The following is a 9,907-nucleotide window of genomic DNA, read 5'->3' on the forward strand; positions in this document are numbered from 1 at the left end:
CAAAAATTAATCAACACACGGTTAAACCGACTAGAAATAGTATTCGGTTTCAGTGTGCGATTTTAGGCGACAGCTGTAATTCTATCGTTGATGCATGCGTTTTCGTTTAATTAAATTCAATTATAAATAATTGGACTGTTAAATGAAAACAGGATTATAAATTCTAGAAATAGATTTATAATTAAATTAGAGGATTACATCGTGACTTCGAATAATTGCTAGTCGAATAATTCCAGTGTTTGAATTTAATCAGAGTTTGTTACCGTTGTGTATTCCCGATCATTCTATTTAAATTTGAAACTCCCACGTTCCAATCTTCTCTGATATTTGATTTAGTCATTAAATTCGCATCGTCTCACGTAAAAGACACGTTCTAAGAATAATTGCATGCGTTGGTCAAAGCATTATTGCTCTTTTGATTTGGATAAAGAGTTTTGTGCTTAATGCACTGGAATCCTTTACTATAGATCACAAGAAATAAAATAGTACTTAATTTTCAATAAAATAAAAATAGTACTTGAATAACAAAATATTAATTTATTTTGTAGAAACGTATTCCGAAAAATTTCAAAGCGTCAAGGTACCGTACCCGTTTTAGATTAGAGAAAAATCAAATTCGTTTCGGATCAACCACCGATTAGACTGGGTTAAAATACAGATTTGGATTCTCTACTACACTTTTTATACGAGATGTTCAGTTGATCATCTGATGAATTTCACACAATATCATATAAATTTAAAAAATTATCAGACGAAACGAGAGTCATCAATTAATCATCTCGTGTAAAAAGTGCACAACACCGGTACTGTGTTTTCAGTCACATCATAAGATCCAAATATGTTAAAATACACATCTTATTTCAATCTTTTAAATATCTAAACATATTTGTATTTAATCTTTTGTTTTTTATTTTTTGAATAATAAACTCACATTACAAAAAAATAATAAAAATAAAAATTATCTCACTGACAATTATACAAAAAAAAATCATTATATTAATATCTTGATAATGTAATACGAAAGTTCTCTAAATTAAAAAAAAAAAAAAAAACTCTATAGAATCATTTCAAGTCAATTTTGTGATACAGATTTCCGGCCTGACCTGATCCATTAGGAAGTACTACTTTATGTGTCAAAAATATGGACCCATCCGTTTCGTGGTTATAGATCCATGAGACCGTATCACAAAATACCTACTGAAATACAAATATTCTGCGTTATTACTCAAATTCAAATATATTGTGTTATATTATATTGAAAAAAATAAAGTTTATTTTTGAAAAAAAATTGTGAAAAATTTGGTTGAGTAAATAAGTAAATTTTTTTCCTCTTTAAAAAACTATTAATTTATGATAATGATACCATCATAGTTTTTTAAAAATTATTAATTTATGATAATGATACAATCATAGTTTTGTATAAATAAATTTTTCAAAAAATTATTAACTTAAATCTATTAAAATTATTCATTTAAATGACACATGTCAGACCGGCAACATATATTATTTTAAAATTTTAATATCAATTTATTTTTCAGGAGACTTTCACTTGCTTATCATTTAACAATCTTTGAACATCACCCATCTCCTCGCCAATATTAATTTAATATTACTATTAACTAAACGATTTTAAACATATATTTGAACAAAAAAATAGTTGTACTAAGAAATCATTAAAATTCTAAGCCGGCATCACCACCACCTTCTCGTACAAGTATCACGGCCCATTGCTTTCCTTTCAAGAAATTATAATATAAAAGAAAATAATAAAATATGAAACGAAGGAAACCAACAAGTTCCACAACCAGGTTTAAGCACGATCTGGATCTAGTGTACATAGTTCAAACTTTGATGCAGAGTTATAAATATATGTATCTCATGGCGGCTGGCTATTCACATCCTACATCTTCTTATAAACAAACTCTTCCACAATGAACTCCAGGAAGAAAAAAAAACAGGTCTTCCTACCATTCATTCCTCAAAAACACTTGCTGTCTAGATGTCAAGTTGTTCAGGTGAGGACACCCCGCTTAGTTTGCTGGGGGCTGGCGTACTTCTACGAGACTGTCTTTTCGTAGGTACGAGCACACTTTCATCCAACTTCCCATTCGGATCGTCCTCTTCTTCATCATCATCATTCTTGAAGACTGGATGGATATAAGCGGTTTGGAGATAGGCTTTCAAGTCCAGGTTTGGTTCTCTGGCACGTTCCAATGTATCTTTCATCATTGCCTCCTGGAATCCCCGATAAAATATCAAATGAATGAAGAAAGAATCATGAATAGGGAAGGAAAATTTAAGAGTCATTCTAACCTGTAAAGGAAATTTAACAAAAGCTGATTCGTATCGTCCTTTGCAGTACAAGTGGAACGAGAGGGTCATAACGGGGAGCGCGATGAGGAAAGGGGCAGTTAGAGCGGCCTTTTTGGTGCTCATTAATCCCATTAGAACTATCTGTGAGAAGACGAGAGCAAAAACTATACGGCCATGGACGTCTGGCCAAAATGCTGCAGCACTTTCATATTCTTGGTTGTACACATTGATGATCTGCAAAAGAATAAGGGACAAACATTTCAGATGTCGTCAGGTGTTCGCTAGCCTAGTTCATTAGTTTTTCGAACAGATTCAAATAATATTTAACAGTATTCAAATTAATGAACTTCGAGCTCGTGTTTGAATATTTTGATTTCAATTTAACCTAAATTATTTTGCTCAGATGAGCTTGGAGGTTATAGCCATATTTCGAGCTTTGTTCTCATTAGAGAGCTTGGAACTGAATTCGAACACACAAACCAAGCTCGAATTCCAACTCTAGGCCAAAACCAAAGTCAAGCCCAAATGAACTTAGTTTTGAGATTTGAAGCGAACACAAATTATGATCGAGGTCAAACTGTTTTCTGAAATAGAGAGCTATATAAGAGGATAGAACAAGTGCACTTTCACCTGATGACGATATACAACATAGGCCAGGGCAAAGAAAACCAATATAAACGGAAGGAAAACTGGTGTCACCACAGCATAGACAAGGCCAAGAAGAAAATATAACTGTATCTGTGGTTCGCCCGTATTGAAACCGATGCTTCCTGGATCCATAGCTTCTTCTCGATCCTGCTCAGTTTTCACCAAGAAGAAGTTTTTTAGATGGTAGAATATAAACGGTTTCAATCTCAAAATTTCTCCAGCCACACCAGCCCATCCATCAACCATTACGTAAGTTATGAAGAAAGTCGCTTTCATAGGGATTGCAGAACCTATTTTCTTCGGAACCCTGAGATGAGCAACAACATGAATTATTGAGTATAAAGGACACCAAAATTCACAAAATTGAATGTAACAAAACCGGCAGCTGAAGCTAAGAGTACAACTCAAATTATTTAACCTTTGCAGCAGCCTAAGCACATGTTTCATGATTTGATTTTTGTTCCACACAGGATAATCATACCAATTATTGTATCTAAACCATCTTTGTCAAAAATTGGACAACTTGCTACTCATTGAAATTGAACACAAGGACCTTGGCCATTGACCAAAATCTACAGCTGAATTAAGCGGTACAACTAAAATATTCAAACCTTTGCAACGGCCTAAACGAAATAATTTCGACCGTTGTCCAACACCAATTATTGTTTAGCAATGCGTACCAACAATTGGATAAGTACGACTAATTGGAATTAAACATCGACCTTAGCATTGGTGCCGATTTTAGGACCGACCCATTATTCTTGTATCAATTACAATAAATGATGGTGATGATGCACATCAAATCTTCCAAACATGTAATTATCAAAGCATCTTATTTTACTATTTATGTCACACAAACAGCCGCACAATACTATACACGCATATCAATATTACTCACAAGAGGGAGTGCATTTTATATATTGAAGTACGTACTCATTTGCAGACTGATGAATAAAACTATTGAGTTGCTCCATTGCACTTCCTGTTATTACACTTACAAGGAAAACATTTATGAAGTTGAAGAGATAATATCTCGTGGCGGATCTCCTCTCCAAAGACGATATGGACAGAAAGCCCTCGAATTTGGACATCATCATCAGAATTGTTGGAAGCACAATGAGGAAAATCTTTAAAGCAATCCCAGGCAATAATCCTTGTATTAAACCCTTGAGAAAACCTCTACAATGCAAATGGGTTGTTAATAGTACGGTAAAAATTGAAAAGCAGACCAACAATAATTAGCCATAGATGCCCGCCAAAAGAAATGTTGTAAAAAGAACATAGAACAAGATAAACTATGCATACAGGCTAAGAAATCAAGCAAAAAGCACATAGGTCAAAAGGAATTCTGCCGTAGAGAAAGTTTCAGGTGTAAAATAATGTGATCATACATCAATACAACGCCACAATGGTGTTCTGACAATCAGTAATAAGATGCACAAGTAAATCACAGAAGCAAGAACAAAACGCATGAATTTTACAACTTGACGTTACTTGACGAATAGTAGCATGGGAATAATTGTATATAGTTAAACTCACCTACCAATGATTGATCTCAAGAATGGTGCCCTCTTTTCAAACGCCTCTATATTGGCGAAAGATTGGGCAATAGTAACAGGGATCATGTAGAAGAATGTAAGGAAGAAGAAAGCAACAGAAACAATAAGCCTCCTAATAGACAGTGAAACATATGGAATTGCCAGGTTATTCCAATATACATCACGTGGCTCAGAAGCCCACTCTGTCATCCACAAAGTTGGATTTCTCGATTGCTGTGTTTGCGCACAAACAGCAGCACCCCACCGACTTTTGAATGAGACAAATGCCGCAGGCATGATACAGCTGATATCAGTTTTTACCCTCTCACGTTCTTCTTCTATCTGCATAATGCGATACTTAGACTATCAAAGAAGTTATAGCAAATCAGTTTGCCACATGGAAGAAAAAGACAAATGTGCATTCTCATTGAAGAAAATACAACACTATTCCATCCAATTCAGCGTATGTGATTGCAAGTTAAAAGCAAAATGCCATCAAACGAATAGTATATTTCCCCAAACTCCCGAATTTTTTGTATTGCTGTTGATTTTATAGGAAATCAGATTTTGTTAAAAGCACATTCAATGTAATCAAATAATGATAAATTTGTGACTTGATTTTACATTGATCTAGTCGGAGTGATTTCTTCCATCATTTGATATTCAGTAAATTCACCCACCTTTATAAAGAGGTGATCGTTGTATTCCAAACAGAAGAGTATATTAAGCCCTTTGCGCGGCTTCCTCCGTAACAGGTCTTATAACCAAACTACAATATCATATGTCATAATTTATCCAAACTCCCTTTATCTTCCTATTACACAAAATTTAATGAGTTTATTTTGATGGTGACAGGTGAATATTGCAAAGATGTCCTTTGCAATGAACTAGCATTTCATACAGCACACAAGGAGAAAGAAAGATGGAACACTTGCTAACATAATAACATAAAAAGGAAAATAGTAAGGTTGATCCGCTTTCAGTGACCACATTCGCTCCGACTTCTGAAATTGCTGCTCCTACACTCAGGGCAGACCCCACAGGGAGAATTTTAAACTATACAAAATTCAAACCCCTAGATTCACGCCCATCATCACTCAATGAATCCAGGATCCATCTGGTCCTGGTGATAACTTTTTCTGGCACAAACCTTCCAAGAGAATGTAACCATATCTATACTTACTTCTTTTGTCAGTCTATCAATTTGACCAATCTGGTGATCAATTGCATCAACTTTATTTCCACATTGGCCAAGGAAGCCGATCTGCAAGTTTGAAAAGAAGTAAATGGTGCCATGTCACAATTTACTAAAAGGAATTGTAAAAAGCAGGCGAACTATATCTCTAACAAGTGATACAAGAAACAGAGCATTTAAATTAAAGTGCAGTAAATAAAAATACCTTTGTCATGGGACGTTTTGATGGGTTTCTCAAATATTTTAGTTGGTAATAGTCCAGCCAATTTTCCTTAACTTTCTTCTTTTTAACCAGTTTTGCAAGTTTATTTGCATTGATAACAACCTGCAGAAATCGTCTGAAACATGAACAAAGACAAAGAGAATAATTGTTTTATTCTAAGACCGGCGTAAGACATGATACCACAATATATGAAGAGTGAGACAATAATTTTGTAGGCATAGACAATATATGAATAATCATTCTGGTAAACAAGGGATATAAATGCACCTCAATCTAATCCGACAAAAGTTCCTGCTCTCGTTATAACAAATGAACATTTATAAATGAAAACCTGATGAGTCAGATAGTGATCCGGATGGTTGACCAAGAAAAAGTGCTCCACGGATTCAGTCACCAATTCATTTGCATCTGGTGGCACATTCCTGACAAGAACCTGAGAAAAATCAAGTTTCAGCACTCCCAGTAAATTAAAAATAAACTGGAAATGAGGGTTGGTCTGGTGAACCAGAGCTAAGAATTAGTGCCACAACAGAGTCATAAAATCACCTATGCCGAAAATTGGTTGTACATATTTTTTTTTTTGTTTCGTTTTCATTTCTTTTTGTTTTGCAAATTTCTCAGGAAATAAGTGAAGCTACCTTGAGCATAACACATCTGAAACTGTTAAAATCATGACAAAACTTATTGATTGATCAAGTCTTCTAAACATTTACCAGATCCTAATATCCAGAAATTCAACACAATAAACAAAGTTGAACTTAATCAAATTGAACAACTCACGATATGTTATTTGAATAAATTTCTCAAAAGCAGTAGTAGGTCCCTAATTCAGGGCGAAAGAGGCTCCAGAAGCACCAAAAGACACCAAGAAGGAACAACATTCAGAAATGTTTTTGACTGATGAAGAATAGATAAACTTATCCATATTAAAAATCAAATTCCTTTGAGGTCATAAGATGCATAAGTATGCTAGTATGTGAGGCTCGTATTCACAACTATCAAATGGTTGCTGAGAAACACCACTATAAACTGTTTTTTTCAAGTTAGCTACTGTGTATTCTTCTCATAAATGCAGGAAATTCTAGCATTTTCAGTACGTTTTTAACAATCACAAGCCACCTAATTTTCATGAAGTATAGATAAACTTATCCATATTAAATCAAATATCAAATTCCTCTGAGGTCATAAGATGCATAAGTATGCTAGTATGATCAAATGGTTGCGGCAAAACACCACTACAAACCGTTTTTCCTAGTTACCGACTTGTCTTCTTCCCTAAATGCGGGAAGTTCAAGCATTTTCAGTACGTTTTTAACAATGACACACCACCTAATTTTCATGAAGAGCGAAGAAAAAATTTCCAAATATACCGTTGCATAACTCAGCGACATCATATGATCTATATTTTTCTTAGTACAAACTTCTATATTCTAAACTAAATTGAACCAAAACTTGCATCTTACCGTGAATTGATCAGCACGACGTCTTTCTGAAGAAAGAAAATGTAAGCGCATTGACGCAATTGTTGCATACTCACTTGACAGAGTATAGCACGTCCAAAAAGTAAAGGCGTAGGCCAAAATTACATGAGCCCAAAACCTGCAAGTTGCGATATTAGTCATAAATGTCAGAGATACTCGACCCACTAAGGAATGCATATTCTTTATTACAAACCAGCCCAACCCAAAACAGGCTTCAAACAACTATGCATTCGGTCAAGTGTGCTTTTGGCCTGCGAAGTAGGGTCATACATATGCAGCACTGGTGAATCAACATTGTTGATAATGCCAAAATTTTAAAATAACTCCTGCAATCTTCCCTGTTTCAAAGATAAAAAAGCTCTTACCTATATGATTCCTCCGGAATGTTTGAAATAGAAAGCTTGTCAATGTCACTGTACTCGAGCTTGTCTTGTATTCCAGCTTTAGCCAAGGTGTGGTTGGTCCAGTTGATTGGAACCAGAATAGCCCAGGCAAGTAACGTCACAGGTACAAAAATCTTAAGTCTGGATAGCACACATTCAAGCAGGAGACGATAAATAACAATCAAATGCATGATTCTGAATTTTACTTGCGTGTGTTCCAATTTGATGCTTAGTATACCATACCATGGCAAAACAATTCAGATAACTAGACCTACCCCAGCAAGTAAATTCGCAAATAGACAGCCGAATCCAGTCCAGCATGATCAATGAGCTCGGGTTCTGGCATTTTAAGTGCATCTGGAACCCAATTCAAAAACCTAATATATGATTTCCAGTCAAGATTCACAAATTTGCTCACAAACACGCCTGAGTTCGCGGGACTGCATCTCAAGCCCTTGAGGTACCATTTTGGAAAATAGACGCGGTCATTAAATGGCTGAAGCCTTAAGATGGCAAATGCTACCAGGAAAGCTACTGCGAAGAGAATGTTAAATCCTGCAGCAATCCCAATATCCTTAAAAGTTGCCATCCCTTAGTACCGGCGTAAGAACTAAACTTCCTGCGAGAAAGAGGAAATTCTAAAGCACAGCTTATAAACTGTGAAAAAGCTTCCCCATAGCATAACAAAACCTTTTCATCTCCAACAACGAGCACAAGTTCCACTTTAAATGTGCCCAGAAATTCTTTTACGAATAATCAATCAACACCGAAAGCAGAAAAATCCAACTGATTGTCAACATACGAAAGACAAGCAAGAATATGCAGTAATTTAGCAATTACGGGGTACCTACTTTAGATGGGAGGAATTTGGTGGGCTTAGATTTCAATTCCCTGATAAAAAAACACAACGCATCAAACACCTCAATTTCAATTTTAAGTAATTTTTTGAAACAAACTATATCCAATTCCCATTTACAATACACCAGTCTTCCTACGACAATCCTCAGATCAAGCCCTTCCATCCAAAGCCGCTATGTCAGAAACTCTCTCCCATTGGGAACCACACCCACACCCCCGGAGAAACTGACAACAATATGAACCGAGTAATTATATAATAGCCAAGAACAACGCAGTTTTCATCCTTCAGTAAAGAAAAAATTAAAAGCCATCGTAATTCCATGGCAGATTAAAGTACCAATAAACTAAAACAGCACTCACTAAGAAAATTAACAAACACAAACCAGACAAATAATAAAGAAATCCATGTTACCTTCGCGAAAATTGACGATACGGACTCCAAACAACTCAAATAAAGCTGAATAATTTACTCAAAACTGCGTAACAACAAAAGAGGACAATAATAGAGCGGAAGGGAGCGGATTGGGGACTCGATAGAATAGCTTCAGAGTTCAATATGAGCAAAGATCCCAGCTTTCCCTCACACAGCCAACAAACCCACTCATCAAACTACGCATATACACATGCGATTATGCACATATACAGAGAATATATCAACAGATTACAGCCTTTGCATCAAGGGTTGGTGTATTTAGCGCAAGTATGAGTAACAGCACGACTTCTGTTCGTATTTAGTGGGGAATTAATGGATGGTTACGTTATCGCTTTAAGGATTGAAGTAGTCGACAATGGTGGTTACTTAACGGAGCTGGAATAGGAAAAGGATCGCTGAAGAAGAAAAAGAAAAGAAAGCATTTGTAATATTTTCGGAAATCCATTATTTGTTTACCACAATTAACTGTCTGGCAAACAAGCCTGCCACCATCTGTCGGCACTTATCCCTGTGATGCTGGCTTCCTCACTACGACGGCTATCTTATCCAGTCGATTTGTATGAAGAATACGGTTTTAGGATATATATATATATAATAATATTAATAATTTATATATAAAATAATTTGTAATTTTAAATAACCGAAATGAATTGTTTTTTTAGGATAAAAATTTCATAAAATCAAATCGGTAGATCTGGAGTTACAATACTAATAAGCCAAAATGAAATGTTTCCATCTAGTCGTTCTAAAATAATGAAAGCGTCAAAGATTTGTGATTTGTAGACAAACCATACATATCGTCGACATTTTCATATGAAAAAGAGAAGTAAAGTTA

The 9,907-nt window shown here is 35.2% G+C and overlaps 1 protein-coding gene across 6 annotated transcripts; it reads right to left on the reverse strand.

The window, feature by feature from the left end:
• Nucleotides 1–1,746: 1,746 nt before the first annotated feature.
• LOC140836809 (calcium permeable stress-gated cation channel 1-like) lies at nt 1,747–9,649 on the reverse strand. 6 transcript variants are annotated; one of them, XM_073202617.1, is made up of 13 exons: nt 9,529–9,620; nt 8,758–8,864; nt 8,057–8,672; nt 7,764–7,922; nt 7,381–7,516; nt 6,249–6,350; nt 5,900–6,019; nt 5,683–5,763; nt 4,501–4,841; nt 3,895–4,140; nt 2,944–3,268; nt 2,314–2,547; nt 1,747–2,235 (listed from the first exon to the last, which is right to left on the reverse strand). In XM_073202617.1, exons 3-13 carry the CDS (start codon nt 8,368–8,370, stop codon nt 1,996–1,998), a joined length of 2,298 nt encoding a protein of 765 aa, XP_073058718.1. In that variant the 5' UTR covers nt 8,371–8,672; nt 8,758–8,864; nt 9,529–9,620; the 3' UTR covers nt 1,747–1,995. The 6 variants fall into 6 exon arrangements, with proteins under 6 accessions (XP_073058718.1, XP_073058720.1, XP_073058723.1 ...); XM_073202619.1 differs by lacking the exon at nt 9,529–9,620 and having other exon boundaries at nt 8,057–8,400; nt 8,633–8,672; XM_073202622.1 differs by lacking the exon at nt 8,758–8,864 and having other exon boundaries at nt 8,057–8,391; nt 9,529–9,649.
• Between the last annotated feature and the right edge of the window lie 258 nt (nt 9,650–9,907).

Source organism: Primulina eburnea, chromosome 7, assembly GCF_022965805.1.
Source record: "Primulina eburnea isolate SZY01 chromosome 7, ASM2296580v1, whole genome shotgun sequence".
NCBI classification, from domain to species: domain Eukaryota; kingdom Viridiplantae; phylum Streptophyta; class Magnoliopsida; order Lamiales; family Gesneriaceae; genus Primulina; species Primulina eburnea.

Excerpts from the sequence above, each read along its gene's own strand:
- LOC140836809 (XM_073202622.1), bottom strand. The coding sequence starts at position 8,370 with ATGGCAACTTTTAAGGATATTGGGATTGCTGCAGGATTTAACATTCTC. Across the intron at positions 7,923-8,056 it reads TTGCGAATTTACTTGCTGGG|ACTTAAGATTTTTGTACCTG; the intron begins GTAGGTCTAGTT and ends TGTGCTATCCAG. Across the intron at positions 4,141-4,500 it reads TTGAGATCAATCATTGGTAG|AGGTTTTCTCAAGGGTTTAA; the intron begins GTGAGTTTAACT and ends TTTGCATTGTAG.